The 20,686-nt window shown below is 49.5% G+C and overlaps 1 protein-coding gene across 4 annotated transcripts in view; it reads left to right on the top strand.

Annotated features, from left to right (window-relative positions):
* Positions 1 to 20,686, top strand: part of FGD5 (FYVE, RhoGEF and PH domain containing 5) — a 97,640-nt gene that overhangs the window by 48,388 nt on the left and 28,566 nt on the right. For all 4 annotated transcript variants that reach the window (XM_084764932.1, XM_084764935.1, XM_084764934.1 and 1 more), the window contains exons 4-5: positions 5,175 to 5,233; positions 5,341 to 5,371. In XM_084764932.1, coding sequence (XP_084621058.1) covers positions 5,175 to 5,233; positions 5,341 to 5,371 — 90 coding nt within the window. The remainder of the gene's footprint in view (positions 1 to 5,174; positions 5,234 to 5,340; positions 5,372 to 20,686) is intronic.

The following is a 20,686-nucleotide window of genomic DNA, read 5'->3' as shown; positions in this document are numbered from 1 at the left end:
TGCGTGTGGCTTATGCTGTGGGCAGCCATGCACCTGAACAGTTTGTCATGAGGAAGTTCAGGCAGGTGCCCTCTTTGCTGGGTCTTAATGTTGGCATCTTGGGGTCCTTGGGATTGGATACTGAGAGGAAGTGAGTGTTGTTTCTGGGCATACCTGGGCCATCCTCAGGAAACAGAACCCAGGTGGGGCTCCCTGGCTTCTGTCACAATGCAGTGCCGATCAGGCCTGCCTCTCAAAACTCTGCACTCTCTCGAAGGACGTGTCCATTTGTGCCTTATGCCATTCCTGTGGGGACAGCCTCTGGCATAGCACCTCCATCTTAATAATAACAAGACATTTCTCATCTTTGTTTACACATCACAGGGTAAACCTGAGAGCATTTACATGGCTTAGTGCGGGGCCCAGTTGGTAGAGCATTTTCCTAGGATGCTTGAGGCCGTAAGTGTGATTCCTAGTGCCACATAAACCAGGCATGCCTGGCACATGCCTGTAATCCTAGCACTGGGAAGGTGGTGGCAGGAAGATCAGAAGTTCAGTGTCACCTTCAGCTACGTCAGACCATGTTTCAAAAAAAAATCCATCGTACAATTCACTTAAAAATAACAGAGCTCCCAACTTATTGACATAAAAGGCCACACTGCCTATTCTGTGAGTCAAGTGAACAGAACTGAGAAGAGTGGCTGGCCTTACATCTTATACAGTGCGGGTTGCGTCTGGCTGAGGGAAAGATGGCTGGCCCCTCCTGGTTCCCTCTGCTCTTACTTGTTGCAGTTATAGTCACAACCAAGTTCAGGGAGGCTTCCAGACTCCCACAGATGCCAGGTTAGGAAAAGGAGACACCCTCCCCCCGCCCTGACCCGGGCTCTTAGAGCTCCCTGCTCTGACATTTAGGGAAACTGAGGCATGGAGACAGAGCCAGCACTCTGGACGCTCCCTACGACCTGCCGTTTAGTGAGAGTCCCTGAAGGAAGGATTGACCGTGAGTAGCTGAGCTTGAAAACAGCTGAATTGTCTAGGGGGAGCAGAGAAAGGGTAGGACCGGCTGGGCCTGGGGACAGCCCCGGAAAGGAGCAGGCAGCTGCCTGATGTCAGCGCTCACAATGTGGATCTGAGCAATCCCATGTGCAGGCCCTCATGCCCCAACCCCATGCTCCTGGGAGGAGCCCTGTTCCCAGAAGCATGACTCTGGCCACTGCCTTCAGCCTCCAAGTTCACTTCCTGGTTAAGTAAACATCTGTGTTAAATGGCCCAGTTGGGCCCCACCCAGGAGCAGGCTTCGTAGGAGAACCTGGGCCACTGAGCCTGGCAGGCCTCCCCAGTGAAGACACATCCATCATCATGAAGGCAGAGTGGCCTGTGTGTCCCACCCCAAGCCTGCCCGCCTGGCAGTAGGGACGTGCAGAGCTGACCGTTTAAGGGCTCTCCCAGCAGTCTGTCCCCCCCCAAGCTCTGAGATCCTAACAATGGTGATGACGACAACTTCAAAAGTCTGGGAAGAGGGCAACTTCTCCCATCCATCACTATGTCCTTGCAATGAGAGGTGCACACCCTGTTTTCCAGGTGAGGCAACCAAGGCATGTGACCAGCTGCCCCATAGTCACATGGCCACTCACAGCCTTGGGGAAGAACCAGGCACCAGCCTCTTCACTCCTCTATGGTGGCTGCCCTGAGGGTCAGGGAATAGAAGGAGCTGAGTCTACGGGGACAAGCCTGGCTAGCCCTGGAATGCTGGCCCCAGGCAGGTGCCACATAGGAACACGAGTCCAGGAATGTACAGTTCACTGAGTGCAGATGGCCCCCCCCCACTTACAATGTAGTGGGCTGACCTGGGATATTTTGGCTACAGTGGGCTTATTGGGACATCCAAAGCATTTATTTTGCTCAGTTTTGTTTGGAGACAGGGTCTCACTATGTTTCCCAGGCTGGCCCCAACTCAAGTGATGTTCTTCCTCTGACTGGGATGACAGGTATTTGCTTCCACACCTGGCCTAAGTACACGCTGACTCAGCAGCATAGTGGACTTACAGTGGGCTTATTAGACAGAGCCTGGGTGTCAGGGAAACAGGTGTGCTTAGCCATGATGGCTCCTTCCCAGTGCTTAGACACCCGAGCTGGACCTAGATGGAATCTTGGCTATGCAAAAAATAAGTTTCATCTGTGCCTCCATTTCCACATATGAAAAAAAAAAACAATTGAAGTAGCTGGATTTAGGGAGCTAATGAGTACACAGAGGTCACAGCTGTGCTTAGCAGTTCCTAAGTGTCCCTTCCTGGGAGCTGTTATGCCATTAAGTAGATGTTGTTGTCTCTCTTGACAATTGAGGCTCAGCAAGGAGAAATAACACCCACAGGTCCAAGGACAGGGCCCAGGATTTGAACCCAGGTCTTCTAACACCAGAGCAGTGATGCTCAACACTGTGTGACAGGTGAATTACTGACCTGAGGGAGACTGAGATCATTTTGACTCCTGTCTTTATTTTATAAGGGGACAGGCAGCTTTACAGAATACCTACAAAATACCTCTGTCTGTGGACGCATTCCCATGTGTTCCTTAGGCTGCTAAGGGCTGCCCTGGACATATGCATCTTCCCTTGTGAGGCTTTTCCACCTACTGGATTCTGTTAGAGTCTCTGCCTTGTGCTCTTGCAGACACAGATGGGGTGTGAGTTGGTTTGGCTCCCAAAAGAGTGAGGAGGTGAGCAAGGGCCAGAGGCCTCCCTAGGCCTCTTGTCTCTCTCTCTCTCTCTCTCTCTCTCTCTCTCTCTCTCTCTCTCTCTCTCTCTCTCTCTCTCTCCTGTCTTCACACTCCAGCTGGACTACAGTATGCTACAGAACAGAAACTGACCTAGGCCAGCCTCTGCCCTGGTAAGATGGCCGTAGGGACTTAAACTCTCAGGAAGTCATTAGGGACCGGCAGCTGGGGAAAGACTGTTTATTTGGCGCCTAATCCATGCCAGACACTGTATCCGATTTTATCAGCACGGGACGTCTGCCTGGCAGTGTCTGAAGATATTTTGGGTATCACTGGGAATGGGGTGTTGTTGTTATCCTGCAGACAGGAGCCGTGCGTGCCGAAGATTATCCTAAGACACATAGGAAAGTGCCTATGGCAAAACCCAACTCCATGACCCAAATGTAGAGAAAGACTTCTGGGACTGTAATGGTTATGCTGTCAACGTGACAGGGTCTAGAGTCACCTAGAGACAAACTTCAGGGCATGCCTATAAAGGCCTTTCTGGGTTAGGCTCACTGAGTTGGGAAGACCCACCCTAGTTACAGGAGGCATTAATTACCCCATGGTCTGACATATTGGACTGAGTGAAAAGGAGAAAGTGAGCTGAACGTCAGCACCGGCCTCTCTCTCTCTCTCTCTCCCTGCCACAATGGACTGACTCGCTGAGCTGCGAGCCCAAATAAGCCCTTCCTTCTTCGGCTGCCTTTGTCAGGTGTTTTGTGACAGAAATGGGGAAAAGGAAAAGATACAGGTGCTCATAGATGCTACTCGAAGGTGTGACCAGTAGACAGTCCTGAATGCGTCAGAAAGTAGGATGAGAAGATGTAGGGAAGGGCATTGCAAGAAGAGGGGGAAAGTGTGTGCAAAGAGTCAGAAGGGCATCATCAGAAGGACAAATGTGTGAGACTGGCAGGCTTTTCTCTGTATTTCAGTTGAAAGATGGAGGCATGCACGCTTGCTGAAACCCCACAGTGTGGATGTTTTTTAGAGGCTGGCATTACGATGAGCATTTTACAGAGAAGAAATTGAAGCCCAAAGAAATGCAATGCTCTGTTCAACGAGGGAGAGGCAGAGGCAGGAAGCAGCTGGACTCTAGAGCTGTGTGTTAACCACATGTTATGCCTGCTGTCCGGAGGCCTCCAGTTTCCCAACAAGTGCTGCTTGGGGTTAGAAACACACAAGGTTTAGCATCTGAGGGCATTTATAGGTTGCTTTGTCTGCAAGGGGGAAATTAAGGCTTATTCCCAGAAAGGCACTTGTAGAGAATTGTACAGCTGTGAAGCCAAAATCGGAACCAATGTCCTGGCTCTACCCCTTCTGGGCCACCTGTCCCCAGCCACACCTGTGTGACACACACACACACTCTCTACTTCTTCTTCTTCTTTTTTTTTTTTTTTTTTTTTTTTTGCCTCTGTACCTGATGACAGCCATGTCAACCATGTCTGGTAGGCATCAGGTTTGGACCAGATGGTGGAGCTGCTGGTGGCAGAAGTCCCTAGCAACTGCCCCCACCCATAGCTCCTGTTTGTGGCCAGTCAGTGTATTCCTACATCCTGTAGGTACAAAAGCTGAGGCGTGGCTGAGGTCAGCCACAGAGAGGATGGGCACCCATCACCAGGTGCTGGCTCGCCTGTTCATTCTTTCACAGAGGAACCACTGTATGTCAAGCACTGGTCAGAGGTGGAGTTTATGGGTCCTTTCAGGGGAGACAGAACCATCTCTTGTGGATAGCAGGCATAGGAAGAGGGTGCCCAGAAAGCACACTCTTGAGAAGGGGGCAGCTTAGGCATCTGAGGAAACTCCACGCAGGAGGTGAAACCATGGCAGAATCGTTGCGTCTGTTTTTGTTTTGTTTTGTTTTTTTTCCTCTGAGGCACTGGGAGTGGAACTCAGAGACGTACCCTAGCCCTTAGCTTGTTGAGTCAGGGTCTCATTATTGCAACCCAGACTGGTTTGGAGCTCATGATCCTCCTGCCTCTGTCTCATGAGTGTCGGGCTTGTAGGTGTGCATGGCTGTGTCCAGCTACTATGATTGACTCTTAAGTGTGGCTGGGAGCTAGGCAGGAGAACGAAGAAAGATCCCTCATTGGAACAGTGTGTGCAAGGGGAGCAAAAGAGGACTCCCTGGTACAGATACAACAGGTCATCAGGGCTGATAGGACAGGGAGCTGGAGCCAAGCTCATGGCACCATCACAGGGATATTTCCTATGCGCTGTGTCAGGCGCCATGCAGGGCACTTGTCCTGCAGCCTTCTGGGTAGACACTCTTCACACCCACATGCATAGATGAGGAAACCAAGGTTCAGTGAAGATGAGCCATTTGCTGAAGGTCACACTGGTTGTGGCAAACACTCAGATCCACCTCTTAACAGCACAGTTACTTTCAGGGCTGTCCTTTCAACTACTAACCCTGTTTATCACTTTCCCCCCGCCCCCTCCAGGTTGAAGGACAGTCCAGAGCCCTTGTCATCGCTCAGGAGCTGCTGTCTTCAGAGAAAGCGTGAGTGGCCCAGCAGCTGCCTGTGGGCTTATACACAAAGCCTTGCCCCTCCCAGCTTGTCCAGAATGCAGCAATTAATGCAGCCCCGTGCCTCTTTGCTTCCACAGATACGTGCAGATGCTGCAGCACTTAAGCCTGGTGAGTTTGTCACTTTGATTGTCTCTTAACTAATTGTCCCTTTACAGGGCTGAACTCTGAGAGGCAGAAATCAGGGAGCAGACCTGGGTGACTATATTAATGGGCTTGGTGGCTCAGGCTCTGGGCCAGGCTTTTCAGGGAATCCTAGCCTGCTGATGGATGTACTGGGAAGGCCCCCTCCCTGCCTGGGCGGGGGCTTTGTGAGAGGGCGCTGGGAGGGAGTTTGAGGATGGATGGGTAAATTCAAGGCGTTTTGTGTGTGTGTGTGTGTGTGTGTGTGTGTGTGTGTGTGTGTGTGTGTGTGTGTTTGTTTGTTTCTGTGGTGTTGGGGATGGAACCTAGGTCTTGCAGCATGCCAGGTGAGCAGTCTACCACTAAGCCACGCCCAAACTCCATGTATGTGCCTTATATTTGTGTCCTTGTATGGATCATGATGTGTCTGCACAGCGACCATTGTTCCAGGAGTCAAGGGGCTTTCTTAGTCACCCTGGTCTCCTCCTCCCTAGGAGCTCGCTGGTGACAAATGCAAGAGGAAATCATTAAGAGTGCAGGGGAATGACAGTTGTTTTGGAGAATCTGGGCAGGCTACCCTGAGGAGGTGGCTTCGATTCAGGTCAAGTCACAGGGAAGGGCACACAGAGCAAAGACGAGGGACCTGGGTGTATAGACCCTGTGGAAGCTCTCCCAAGTGTCTGAGGATTCACAGCCCCACAGCAGTTCTGCCTTGATTCTTGAATGCATGGCTTCATCTGTTCAGTTCATAGAATGTCAGAGCCATCAGCAGCCACTGTGGGCATTTGGCAGGTAGTGAAACGTAAGCTTGCAGGAAGTGACTGGGCCCAAGTCACATAGTGATGGATCCAAGGCAGACATGGGTTTCTTAACACCCAGTCAACTATTCTCATGTATGATTTATTCCTTGGAGCAGAGAACCCTCTCCTGGTGTCCTGCACCAAGCCAGGCCTCTGGGTGAACCAGTTAGATGCCATGCGGCTGTGGTGTCCCTGTGCGATTAGGGAGCAGCTGGGTCTCTGGGTAGGGAACAAAACAGTCCTCTGGTTTAGCATGGACAGCTGTTTGGGATTCCAGTTCTGTGTGTTATTAAGCCTGAAGTCCCCAGGGCTGAAGTAGCCCAGCCCTTCCCCCTTCACTCCTAAAAAGGTGACTCTGCGGGGCATAGAAAAACGGAGACCTGAATTCTGGCCCCCTCTCCTGCTCCTGACTGGCAGCCTCACACTGGCTGGGAGATTTTTTCTTTATGAGACATCTATGGAGGTTTGCAGTGTTTCCTGCCAGATGAAGAGAGACTAAAGCTGCTGGCAATCCACAGTGCCACCCTGGCCAGGGGAGAGCCAGTAAATCACAGTTCAGATGCTGTTTTCTGGAACGGTGCTGCTGAGCATTTATCTGTGTCAACAGAGGTGGCAGAAGCCTCACCACATGGCTCCAAGCCAGGGATGCTGCTCTCAAACTAGACCACAGACTTCAGGATGCAGCACCCCAACCCAGGGGACCATCTCGCTTGCCAAGGTTGGCGAGTTCTCCCTCAGAACTTTCTATCTTGATGGAAAGGTCCCCGAGGCCATCATGCTGTAGTGGGTGGCGGGCGCTTCTGTTTTTCAGGCTTGAGATTCATCCTCATGCTTGACAGAAGGTCAGTAGAGCTGGTGAGGCGCGTGGGCGCAAAGTCAAGTCATCCAGGTTGATTCCTGCTACTTGGTTCTGAAGTCTGTTGATGGGAATTGGTTTTGTATTTTTGAATGCTTGTGAAGAAAGACAGAGGAGTGTGTGCACCTTTAAAGACCGATTGGTCCACAAAGCCTACAGCATTGGTTTGCTGGCCCCTGACAGCAAAGGTCTTCTGTCCTTCTAGGAGCCCAGTCACCAAAGCTTCCCCCGTCCTGCGTGTCCATCAGTATCCTACCCAGCAAGATGGCTTTGGCTACTCATCTCCCTCTCATCTCCACAGCACCAAATACCATACAGCCTTTCACCGCTGTTCACTTGCTACTCGATTATCTATCAACCATCTAACCACTGTCTTAATACTCCTTCCGTCTACCTCTAGGTCATCTACTCACCAATCCATCCTTCCTCTCATCCATCTATCTTTCCACCCTTCCCTTCATCCATCCACCCATCTATCCACGCACCCACTCGGCTCTTCTCTTATCCATGTATCCACACATTCATTTACCCTTCCCTCCCTTCCTCATTCATTGATCAATCTATCTGCCTATGGATTCATTCATTTTCCCCAAATGCCCTCTTCCTAGTCTCTGCCCCCCCCCATTCCCTCTGAAATATTATAGGCGTTTTGGTTGTCGTGTTACTAAAATAGGGCATGGAGCCACAGAGATGAAAAAAAATCACCAACTTTGCCCTTGAGTAGGCCTCAATGTGTGTGTGCATGTGTTTGTGTGTGTGTGTCTCTGTATGTGTGTGTGTGTGCATGTGAGAGAGACCTATATACATGTGTGTATTACACGTGTGTGTATATGTGTGTGCACGCATGAGAGAGACCTATATACATGTGTGTATTACACGTGTGTGTGTATATGTGTGTGCACGTGTGAGAGAGAGACCTATATACATGTGTGTATTACACATGTATGTGTGTATGTGTGTGTGTATGTGTGTGTGTAGGCCTAAAGTTGAGTCATTTTTCCATCTTTTATTTATTGAGACAGGCTCTCACTGAACCTGATGCTTACCAATTCCGGCTAGTCTTGCTAGCTGATTTGCCCTGGGGGATCTGTTGTCTTCTGCTTCTCAAGTGCTGGGATTGCAGGTGACTGTGGCAGCTGCTGAGCTTTAACGTGGGTTCCAGGGATCCAAATTCTAGACTTCAGGCTGTGCCACAAGCACTTTGCCCATAAGCCATTTCTCCAGCCTGACAGATTTCATACTTGTGAAAAGAGAAGATGGAGGTGGGGAGAAGGCACATTTATGTCACTCAGCATAAATAGAATTTGCACAGCTGTATTTTTGTGCAGAATCTACAGGGGCATCATGGGAACAGGCTTTCCACTTTGGAAATTTTCACCTAGTAGAAGCTGATAATTCCTCACGGGGGTCCCTCCTCTGGACAGAGGCTCACCAGCCTGCCAATGGGAAGCAAATGAGAGAGTGACTGCTGTCAGGTCCTCTGGGAGACGTCCTGAAACACAGAAGAACTGGTGTCTGGCCATCTACCCCTTGGTACCACCTTCTACACTTCCCTTGCACTCCAGATTTCCTCTCTGCCTCTGGCCGCCCTTAAAGTGCTGTGGGATGCCCGGAAGCCTCTGTGTCTCCCTTTCCATCAGCTCATGGGTTCCACCATTTGATCACTAGTGTCTTCTCTTCATTCATGTCTCAGCCTGCGCGTCACCAGGGGACAAGTAGATCTAGGACTCAGTGATGTGGAGTAACATGCCACTATGCTCACAGACCCTCAGTGAAGTCCCCATGCCGTCTTGCTTTCAGACCCTCTGTTCTAGAGATTTTCCCAAGGCTCATCTGTGCTTGGGGGCTCAAATCCAGAAGATTCAAAGATCAGTAGTAACTTGATGGCTAGGTACTGCAGCCTTCTCTCATCCATCCGGTCGCAGATGGTAGCTACTGTCTGGGGCCTCAGCTGGGCCTATGGCCAGCAGACTTACCTATGCCCTCTCCTCGTGGTGTCCAAATAGGCAAGTCTGGGCTTCTTCCAAGCCAGTGGCTGGGTGCCAAGAGTGATTGTCCCAAGAGAAAGCTGGGAGGAAGTGCGTGCCATTTTTATGACCCAAGCTTGGAAGTCACATAGAGCCACTTCCGCCATCCTCCACTAGTGGAGACAGTTATAGAGGTCCACCCAAGTTCAAGGGCGCGGAATATAATCTCTACTGCTCAGTAGGAGGATTATCAAGCACACATTGCATAAATATCCTGTAGGAGATACTGTTGTGGTCATTTTTGGAAAACATAACTCACCACAGTCACCTTGCAAAAATGACTTTGTGTCTCCTAGGAACTGTGTCTGACGTCTAGTAACAAAAACTTCAAACCCAGCAGCTTAAACAACTTAGGGGCTATCCTTGTGTGTAGTACGTCCAGAAGGAGGCACTCTAGGTCAATGCTAGAGGCTCTTCTACATATCATAAACTGCATGTATTTCAAGGGTTCCTCATCAACACGGATAGCTCCTGTAGCCCTAACCTTCATTTCCATATCTCAGGCAGAAAGAAAGAGAAGGGGCCAGGCACAGCGGCACATGCCTGTAATCCCAGCGTTCTGGGAGGCAGAGGCAGGTGGATCTCTGTGAGCTTGAGGCCAGCTTGGTCTACAAAGTGAGTCCAGGACAGCCAAGGCTACACAGAGAAACCCTGTCTTGGAGAGAAAAAGAAGGAGAAGGGGAGAAAAGCAAAAGTTTCTGACTCCCAGCAGGGCTTGGTCCCTTTGAAGGTGCCTAGGGTACCCCTAGATAGCTTCTCCTCATATCTTCCCTCTGCTAGCTTCAGAGGAGGCCAGAGCAAATAGTAGGCAATGGTCAAAGCTAAGTACCACTCAGCGGCTCTGGTTCTTTGTGTTTACTCTGGAGCTTGGGGGGGGAAGGGGCAGTTGGTGCCCCCTAAAAAGCCCTTCCTGTTCCCAATCAGCTAGGTGGGGGGGGGGCTTCTGCTCTACACAGAATGAAACTGTGGATGAGAAGAGGCTCCTTCAGCTCAGGGCTTGGGCAGTTTCTGCTCCCCTCAGCAGCAAACAGGCAGGGAGAGAAGGAGGTGGAAACCCAGGTGCTACTTTCCTGCTGGGGTCAGGTCACAGCTCTGGGGTACACCTAGGAAGTGGTTGTTGCGTCTTAAAGCAAATAGCAGGATTGAGGCTGAAGAGATTGGTCAGTGGTGGTTAAGAGCACTTCCTGCTCTTGCTGAGGAACCTGCGTTCAATTCTCAGCACCCACGTGGGGAGTCACAACTGCCTGTGACTAGTTCCTGGGGATCCCATGGCCTCTCTGGCCTTCTTGACACCGCGTGCACCTGGTATGCAGGCTACAAACACTCATACACATACAAGAAACAGAAATCCTAAAATAAAAAAAAAAAGAAAGAAAGAAAGAAGAAAAAAGGAAGAAGAAAAAAGAAGGAAAGAAAGAGAAAGAAAGAGGCAGCTGAGAGGAAACTGTGCCTCAGGAGAGTTAGAGGCTGACAGCCAACAGGCAGCCATGATAAGGCCTTGAGGTGGAAGAACATTAGGAGAAACTATCACCACACACAGTATAACCAGGGGCCTGGAGGGAGAGGGACAGAATGCTTGAGTTCTTCAGCTCCCAGATAATTAGGAGGTTGTCACATAGTACCTTGGGCAGCATCATCGAGTCTTGAAGGGTCGGGGAGCCTTCAGTTCCACAGGACAAGGGAGTTTTGGCTCTCATGGGTTGGAGGTGTGTGTGGTGAGAGGTAAGTTCTAAAAAGCAGTCGAACTGGACTGCTTACTAAAAGCCAATGAGGTAACTCAAGGCTGTCTTGGATCTGGGCTAGTAGGAAGGGGTAGACCTTGCATGCAGATGCTGTGGGCAGGGAGAGAGCTCAACTCTGTGACAACTGCATGCAAGTTCACAGTAGCTCTCTGTGCTTGAGCCACAGAGAGAAACTTCAGCGGGGGTAGCCTGACTTTGGGGACAGGGAGCAGCACCTCGCCGATCTGTAACCTGACAGTAGGGAAATTCTCAGCCCTGTGGCAGCAGCTTGGATTGTACCTCCTGGGCCCAGGGTATTGGAATTCCCCAGCTGTTGTCAGTGGCTGGTGTGATAGCTCCTGGCCCAGTATACCTAAGACCCTTCACCCTTGGTCACCACTCCTGTTGCTGCTACTACTACTACATCTATTATTGGCCACCCCCACTGTCCCTTCAAACTGCAGCTCTGCTGAGACCCTTGCAGGTGGTGTACAGCTCCAGGCTCTGCTGCTAATGCTGTAGCCCCATCTCTTATGCTGCCCTTGATGCCCAAAGCCATGGCTGCCCTCAGAGCTCCACCTTAGAGCCTCCCTGTGGCTGTAGGGACTACTGCTGGCTGGAAACTGCCTCTCTCTGCCTCACAGATGGGGCATCACATGAAGACTATCATCTATCTATCTATCTATCTATCTATCTATCTATCTATCTATTTTGGGTTTTCAAGACAGGGTTTCTCTGTGTAGCCTTGGCTGTCCTGGACTCTCACTCTGTAGACCAGGCTGGACTCAAACTCACATCGATCCATCTGCCTTTGCCTCCCAGGGTGCTGGGATTAAAGGCATGCGCCATCACGCCTGGCTCAAGTGGGCATTTTTAGTGGCTCTTCAGTGACCTGAGCAGCCTGTTTCTATAGCTAGAGAGGTGTTTGCACCAATCACAGCAGACCATCATGTAAATGGAGCATTGTGTTTACACCAGTCACACAGCCTGAAAACCCAGGGGAGGTTCTCACTCTCTCGTATGCTAGGAAATGGTTCAGGTCTGATAATCTTCATGAGGCTTGTAACTGGGGAAGTGCTTGGTAAACTCGAAGATGCAAATTAAGGCTGTAGCTGCATGTTAAGGGGCTCAGCTTCTGTAGCCACGAATCATCCTGCAGCTTCCTCAGAGTGTCTGTGGGGGTGCTTGGTGCCTGCCAGGGCTGGTAGTTGGATTGACAGTTCTCTGATCAAGGTAGCCAGGACACTGGGAAAGAGCCCACTGCCAATCAAGGAGTCAAATAGCCCATCTCCCCACATTTCATTTGTTTATAGGAAAATAAACATCAATAGTACTTGGCATATGAACTTGTTGCAAGCATTGTTTTAATCCTGTTTAGTTTGCTTTTGACAATGCTCACCTCCCGCCCAGCACCCCAAGAGCAGGTGGACTCCCCTTGTCTGTCTCATCCCCACCACAGTGTTGTCTTAATAGAGCACTACTGAGCCACAGGCTCCCTATAGCGACCTCCTTTCTCCCACTATGCCCTACAGCCACAGCAATAGGCAGGAGACTCTCCAAGGGCGAGCGAACAGACCTCCCTCTCCTGTGCTGTCTCACACTTCATCTTATTGTTGTTGGTCCCTTCCTGCCTGGCAGTTCCCCACCCCATGCACTCATTGACCCGTTACGGTAGGTTTTCATTTATAGACTGTAGAACTTCTTTCTAACTTGAGCCCTCCTTCACAGCACCGTATTGTTTGGCTTCCTCCTGTTTGTGGTTTCCCCAGCCTCCTGCTGCTACAGGTTTCCTGGTTCTGTGGTGAGAAGATACATTTCTCTGGCCTTCTTAGATGGCCTGGGACTTGTGTTATAGCCTAGCAGGAGGCCACCATGAGCTGAGGACTGTGCCATTCGTGCCTGGTTCAGGCGTGACCTCTGTTCTCGGCTCTCTTCTGGCACTGTGTTGCTTAGGCCCTCTGAGGTCAGTGCATTGATGAGTTTACTTTTCTTGCTGAGCATCTGCCCCGTGTTCTGTCTCATGGAGAGGAAGCAATGCCTAGAGGGAACCCCATAACACAGGTATCCAGCCCAGAGTTCCAGGTGTAGGGAAGGACTCCCAGCAGAAGGTGTGTCCAGTAGCCAGGGATGGGAGGCTTGCCACAGCAGGGTTATCAGCATATGCACGGGCCCTAATGCCAGCTAGGGTGAGCATGTTTGGGAACTGGGAAAAATTCAGCCAGGTGAAGGATGCTATGAAAGGGAAAACTGAGAGAGCTGAGGCCAGCCAGAAAGTGGGAGGGTAGAGAGCCTCTTGCCATATGAGGCTTGATCCTAAGTATTTGAGAAGCTGCTGGTGACTCTAGAAAGAAGTGCTGAGCAAGGCCATCAACTGTGAGCCCTTGGTGACTAGCTATGTGTGAGGGGCTGGGCTGCTCCCAGATACTAGGAGGATGGGACTCTGAAGTAGCCATGTGATCAGAGCAGACATTGTATGAGGTGAAGGACTCCAAACATGGTGGGCAGCAGACATGGCTGGGGAAGTGGGCGTGGTCTCTGCAGGAAAGCCATGCATCCCTGGGCAGGATAGAGGTTTTGACAGAGGCCACAAGGAGACAAGGATTTGTGGTCCCCAACTGAGAACACTGCCCCCTCTCCCAAGTGGTGGGAACTGCAGTGAAGCATCTGTAACCTCTCCAATGACCCTCTCAGAGTGCTCAAGGCAAACTCAGGGACTGCAGGACCCTGAGGTCAGCACATTTATAAGTTTACTTATCAGAATATGGCACTGTCTACCCCACCCATTTCCCATCTGTTCACTCAGCCTGTTCTTCCTCCTCCTCCTCCTCCTCAGGCCAGTCAGTGTCCACAGTGACAGAGTCAGTGACTGCTGTGTGCCAACCCTTCACACACTGTCTCATTTGATTTCATGTTGTATATCCTTAAGAGAGAGCAGGGTACAGGCCCAGACGTTTCGTCTCAGCGAAGGTGAGTGACTTTCCCCGGATCACACAGCTGGGGTGAAGTAGTACCAGGGTTTTCTGACTAAAGAGCCCTGGGAGGAAAAGAGCAGTCACTGTGACCTGGAGAAGTAATGTCAGGGAAGACTTTCTAAGGAGATGAGTCTTGCTCAACAGAAAGCAGGGACAGACCTGAGGGGCCAATTCCTGAGGGGAGAGTGGGGAGACACTGAGCCACCTAGGATGTCATATGTCAGCTCTTTCTCAAAGGGACCCAGATCTCTGAGGCAGTAGGTGACTCTTGGAGGGTTTGAGGAAAAGGGAAAAAAAGAGGGTATTCCCTGAGCAATATAGTCCTCTGTGGATGTACCTCAGTCTGTTTACACCTTTACCAGAGGATGGATATTTGGGCTCTTACCCGTGTGTTCTGGCAAGCTGCAGGAAGCATGTGTACCTGCAGTTCTCTTGGGCTTGCACCTAGGAGAACAACTACTGGGTCTTGGGGTGACTCTGTAACCTTTTGAGGAGGCCACATGGTTTTTTCTCTAGAATCTATTTCCATTCACCTTGTATAAAGAGGGAAACAATAGACGAAAGAAAGGAGTTCATCATCCAGGTCCTCAAGTCCTGCTTTGATGAGCCAATGAGCTGTTGGAGTTACTTACAGGAGCATGGCCAACTCAAGGTCAGCTGCAACACTAGCATAGGCGATGACTCTGGGAAGCCGCTTTACCAGAGAGTCTCCTGTGCAGCTTGCCGACAGCTTTACCACTGAGGAGTCTCTGCCCACGGGAAATCATGTTCACAGGCTTCACGTGGCTTACATGGCCTTGGCTCTGTTTTCTTGGGTGTTTAAAGTCTTTGCTTCTCAGATTTCAAGAGCTGTGTGAGCCTCCTGTGGAAGGGAGTGTCTCAGTGTGTAGGACGTGCAGGTACACACACTCACCCTACAGGGCTCTGCATTCTCTACTGCTTGCAACACTGACTGCTGCGAGCTGTGACAGCTGGCCTGGCAGGTGTGGGTTTGGTTTTGCGTGTTTCCCTATGGACACATGGTGCAGAGCATCTTTTCTGGAGCTCCTTGACCATCTATCTATATGTGACTTTTTGGAGACTTGTGTTTTAAAGCCTATTGTCCAGTTTTCTGCTATGTAGTCAGTCTTTTTTTTTTAAGCCTGTAAATAACTCTATTACCAAACATATGAATATTTTCTTTCATTCTTTAGATCTTCTTTACTCCCCTTTCAAGTTCTATTATTCCATCCATCTATCCATCCATCCACCCACCCTAGTGCAGCCTAGTATCTTACGTGTACAAGACAAATGCTCTCCCACTGAGTTACACCCTTGTCCTCATCTTTACTCTCCTGTCCTTTACTGTCCTTTGAATTACAAACTTTTTTTTTAAACTTTGGTGTCATCACACCTCATCTGTTCTTTTGCTGCATATGTGTTTGGAGCCTCGTCAGGAAGGTTCACTCACTGCTGTGTGCTCTTTGTAAGTTGGCTGTGTAAGGTAACAGTGCTGAACTGGCTCTCGAGAGGTCTAAAGAACTCAGACCTCGCTTCCCACATGTGGCCATCCTGCTGCCCAGATCCTTGTAGGACTGAGCTCACCTGGTGAATCTTATCCCCCACCCCTTATTGACAACTGCTCGATATAAGTAAAAGAGCTGGAGTTCTAGGTCCTCCATGACACTTCATTGATCTGTCCTTCAGTCTTTACAGCTCAGAGTAAATTGTGAAATTAACAAACATGAGTCTCAGAGCTGGGTGGGTGGTGCACACCTCTAATCTCAGCACTCTGGAAACAGAAGCAGGAGGATTGCTAGTATTGGACAAAGCAGGGCTACATAAAGAGACCCTGTTTTAAGAGCAACAACAAAAGCATATCCTCCTAAATTTTTCTCCTTTCAGATTGTCTTAGCTGACATGAGTCCACGAGGTTTGTAATTGGCTCAGCATTTTCTGCTTGTGTAATGGAAACTGGGATGCTGACAGAGGCTGAGACAGCCATGTGTCAACTGGGGGGCAAGCTGACATCAGTGCAGTAGTCACAAGGGAGAGAGGCTGTCTCTGTATGTAGGTCCGGGTTAATTTCTTTCAATGATGTTGGTTTTTTGGGGGGGTTGTTTTGTTTTGTTTTGTTTTGGGGGTTGTTTGTTTGTTTTTGTTTTTTGAGACAGGGTTTCTCTGTGTAGCCTTGACTGTCCTGGACTCACTTTGTAGACCAGGCTGTCCTAGAACTCAACAGGGAGCCACCTGCCTCTGCCTCTCAAGTGCTAGGATTAAAGGTGTGTGCCACCACGCCCAACTGTTTTTTAAAAGTTATTTATTATTATGTATACAGTGAGTGATCTGCCTGCATGCACACCTGCAGGTCGGAAGAGGGCACCAGATTACATTATAGATGGTTGTGAGCCACCATGTGGTTGCTGAGAATTGAACTCAGGACCTCTGGAAGAGCAGTCAGTGCCCTTAACTGCTATCCCATCTCTCCAGCCCTCGATGATGTTTTGTGTTTTCAGAGTTTTAAGTTTTGAGCTGTTTTTGTTGAATTTGTTTTTAAATATTTTATTCTCTTTGATATCATTTAAATTTTTCAATGATTTTCTTGACAATGTGTTAAAAGCGAGAAACTGTGCAAGAATAGCACGGTGCCCTTTGCAGCTGTTCCCTTTCTGCTCACATACCTCGCACTGTGGAGCATAATTCCTCCTGGTTTCCTGTGCTGTTAGGCTTTTTGGCGGCCAGCTTAGAAGGATTGCTTTCTCCACAGCAGATTACCTTCAGGACGCCCAGTGCCCTTCAGTGCATGCGTAGGCCGAGGGAAACTGTGTTCCCGGCATAGCTTACAGCCTTCTAGGCCCCATTTACATAGGTGGCACGTGGCTGAGGGCAGTGTCGGGTTAGCCATGTGGAATTCCAGAGTCCCCTTGACTCACAGGGATGTCCATGCCTGACTAGTATCTTAGTTCCTGTTCTATTGCTGTGAGAGGACACCATGCCCAAGACAACATATGGAAGAAAGCATTTAAGTGGGGTCTTCCTTACAGTTTTAGATGGCTAGTCCATTATTATTATGGTAGGGAATGTGGCAGCAGGCAGACAGGCATGGTCCTGGAGAAGGAGCTGAGAGCTCACATCCCGATCCTAAGGGATCAGGCAGAGAGAGACTGGGCCTGGTGTGTCCTTTTGAAACCTCAAAGCCCACCTCCAGTGACACCCTTCCTCCAGCAAGGCCACATCTACTCCAACAAGGCCACACCTCCTGATCCTTCTCAAACAGTTCCATTCCCTGGTGACTAAGCACTTAAATATATGAGCCTGTGGGGGCTATTCTCACTCAAACCACCGCATAACTAGTCACTTGGACAACCTAACCACAGCCACGAATAGAAGGTCCTCACCTTCACTGCCAGCAAGCCAAGGATGGTTCTTAAGAGCCCTGTGAGTTCTGAGCTCCAGAGACAGAGAAGAATCTCCCACTTGGACCTGCCCATCAGGTCCCTGGGCTCTCTGGGACTGGAGACCTATGTGTCAGCCTCCTGCTTGACTATTGGCGAGTTACCACCTCAATCTAAGATAAGGGAAGGGTTTGGAGAGATGGGATGAACTGTCACTTTAGAATCAGGCAGATATGGGCTCAAGAATGGGGACCTTGAGCAAATTACTCCATCTCCTGAGATTCTAGTCTGCATTGGAAAAGATGGAAATCACAACCAGATAGGGCTGCCATGAGCACTAATGAAGAAACTGGGGTGGGGCTGAATGAGTCCTCAGTACAGAGAGAGAGAGAGAGAGAGAGAGAGAGAGAGAGAGAGAGAGAGAGAGAGAGAGAGAGAGAAGAGGAGAGGAGAGGAGAGGAGAGGAGAGGAGAGAAGAGGAGAGGAGAAGAGAAGAAGAAAGAGACAGAGGCAGAATGAAAATATGAAGTGTAAGGCACAAAGCGCTTGGGATGAGTGCTCAGTGAATGCCAGCTGTTGTTACTGCCAGGGACCATCCTTAGATGTGCCTATGCAAGACAGAAAACAAATCCCAAAACACACCAGAAGAAAGTGTTTGTATCACCATATGGAAATGGAGATAGTTGGAGTCCAGAGATGCAGGGGTCATTGAGGTCACACAGAAGTGCCTTCCTGGGTAGATATGGGCTTGAGCATCTTCTCTAGGCCTTGCAGGTTAGAGTGGGGAAGCCACAAATCACTTGGAGTAGAGTGGCCCTTGGGTCTACCCCTAAAGCACCATCCTGTTCTAGCCCTCTGTACTGTCTGGCAAGGGGACACTGGCATGCATAACTCCTGTACACATATGTACAATGTGCATGTACTTATCCTCATAAAATCTCATAATGAAGACTGTTTTTAATCTCTCAGATGCCCCGGGGCCTTTGTACATGCTGTTCCTCCCATCAACATCTGCCCCCCCACCTCAGTGTAAATAATGCCTTCCCAGCAGCCTTTACCAAGCCTGATCTCTTACTTCTAGCTTGCCCTAGGCCCCTATTCTGTTCCATGTCATACCAGTCTTCCTGGCTTTTGTTTTTATCACAAACTCTTTGTTGGCAGAATTAAATGTCTCCACTTCCCGCCATCCTTGGGTCTTACTACGGATCAATACATACAACTCAGAATATATAAGGAATGTTTGCTGGATGCATAAGACAGATTTTTGGCATGCCTTCCTTCCTGGGGATGGATACTGAGACCCTGTAGCGATGCCCAATGATAGGAGCAGCAGAAACCTTCCCACAGGTGACGGCCAGTGCAGCAGGCACTCCCTGACTCCATTAAGAACGGGTGTGAGTGGATTGTGACTGTGCTCCAGGTTTAGGAGCGCTGTCTTGCTGATGGCTGTCCTGCCCTGCAGATGGCCACCATTTACTGCAGGCACCTGCCTCCTGGGCTGAGCTAGTCAGTGAGAATTAATTGCCATGCAGGAAAGGATTCCAGAACCATTAACACTGAAGCTCCCCAGAGGATGCTGCGCATGCCACTGTCTGTCTGCAATTGCTGTTTTCTTTTTCTCTTCTCCCCTCTTGGTTCTCCAGCCACTCTCTCCTTGTCCTCCCTCACTTTGTCCCCACTATGTGGTGCTTTTGGGTGTGGAACTCAGAGTGACAGGATCCCGATCATGGCTTCCCTGGACTAATTCTCTTTCCTGCTAAGTAGCAGTTGTGTGGTTCCCCACAGGCTATGAGGTTCCTCCCACACTGAAGGTACCTCTGGGCTCCAGAAACAGAAGAAAATAAAATTTGTGTAAGCCCCTGCTCTAAATACATACCACATGAAGTGTCACAGCTGTGGGGTCCCCCAGTCTTCAGGAGTCATCTTCCAAGCCCTCAGTGGAAGCCTGAAACTTCACAGGGCACCCATCCTATACAAGCTGCTTGTTCCTGTACTTGTATCCCATAACGTCATGGTCATCATCAGTTGTTAACGTGACATACCTGGGAAGACAGAGCCTCGGTTGAGAATTGCTTTCTTCAGATTGGCCTATAGGCCCATCTAGTGGCATTTCCTTGATTAATGATTGATGTGAGAGGGCCCAGCCCCCTCTGGGCAGTGGCACCCCTGGTCAGGTGGTCGGGACTGTATAAGAAAGCAGTCTAAGAGACCCATGAGTAGCAAGACAATAAGCATCATTCCTCTATGGCCTCTGCTCCAGTTTGTACCTCCATGTGTCTTCTCTGAGTTCCTGCCTTAGCTTTTCTAGGTGATGGACTGTAAGCTGTAAGCTGAAAGAAACCCTTTCCTCCTCAAGTCGCTTTTGGTCATGGTTCTATCAGAGTAATAGAAAGCAAACTAGAACAGGTGACAAAGCCTGGTCCTCCAGTCGCACGTGGCAAGAGATATAAGCAGCTAATGCTAAAATAACATTTTAGCCATGCCCTGTAAATGTTTTTATTTCCTCAAAAGAAGAGATGAGATGAGAGCTATTCCCAAGCCTTTCTAGGTCTTTCTGAACTCTCGCTGGCTGTTTCAACTCAGCTGTTCAAAGTCCTCTCCAAGCTGACTGACTCAAACTGACTTCTTTTGGCTTCTGACTTAATTGCTCTGCTTAGCCTCAAACTAATTCCGGCAATAATCTGGCTCCTTCTCATCCTCTGGATCATTCTGCCTTTGACTGTGTCTAGCTTGTACTCTCTGCAGCCTCTCTCTGTCGAACTGTCCTGGTAAGAAACACTCCGTAAAAACCCTCTTCTCGCTCCATTGCTGCTCTTAAGTAGCGTCTCTTTCTTGTCCTGGTCTCATGTGGGTTGGGCACATCTTATCTCTGACTCATTCTGTCAAATATTTCTCTGATTCATCACTTTGTCTGCCCCTCAATTAGACGTCACCATCAAACATGGCTGCTTCCTTCTGTAAGCTAACCTTACCTTCATTGCTTGGGATTAAAGGTACTAAGGGTATGTCTGTACTCCAGACAGATCATACTGTAATCCAGAGTGCGTCTGCATTCCAGCTGGATCACATAGACCTAGAAGGTCTTTGGACGTGATCCCTTGCCAGAGCAGCCAGGTTGCTGGATTACAATTCCTCTACAATGTCCTCTGAAAAAAAGCTATGAGTTTCCCTCTGCCCACTCTTTCTTATGAGGCTGTGAGCTAATGCCTGTGTGCTGAGCAAGGGGAGAAAGTGACGAAGGTGGGTGTCAGGCTCCTTACCTTGGACTAGACCAGAAGAGAAGTCAGAAGTAGGCCCGTGCACGGGTGTCTGTACAGACCTCTCGTTCACCTCTGTGAGTTTCCACTTTGGTTCTCATGTACTTTGGGTCACAGGCACCTGCTGTAGCTTTTCCTTTCCTTTTCTTTCTTTCTTTTTTTTTTAAATGAGTGTTTGTTGGGCCCCTTGTAGCCTAAACTGGCCTCACACTCTATGTAGCCCAAGACAACCTTGAACTTCAGATCTACTGTGTCTTTCATTTTTAACTTTTTAAAATAATATTTGCGTGTATATT

This window comes from Acomys minous, assembly GCF_964271855.1.
Source record: "Acomys minous genome assembly, chromosome: 17".
NCBI lineage: Eukaryota > Metazoa > Chordata > Mammalia > Rodentia > Muridae > Acomys > Acomys minous.
The sequence above is the reverse complement of the archived record's forward strand: the minus strand, read 5'-3'. Positions and strand labels throughout refer to the sequence as shown.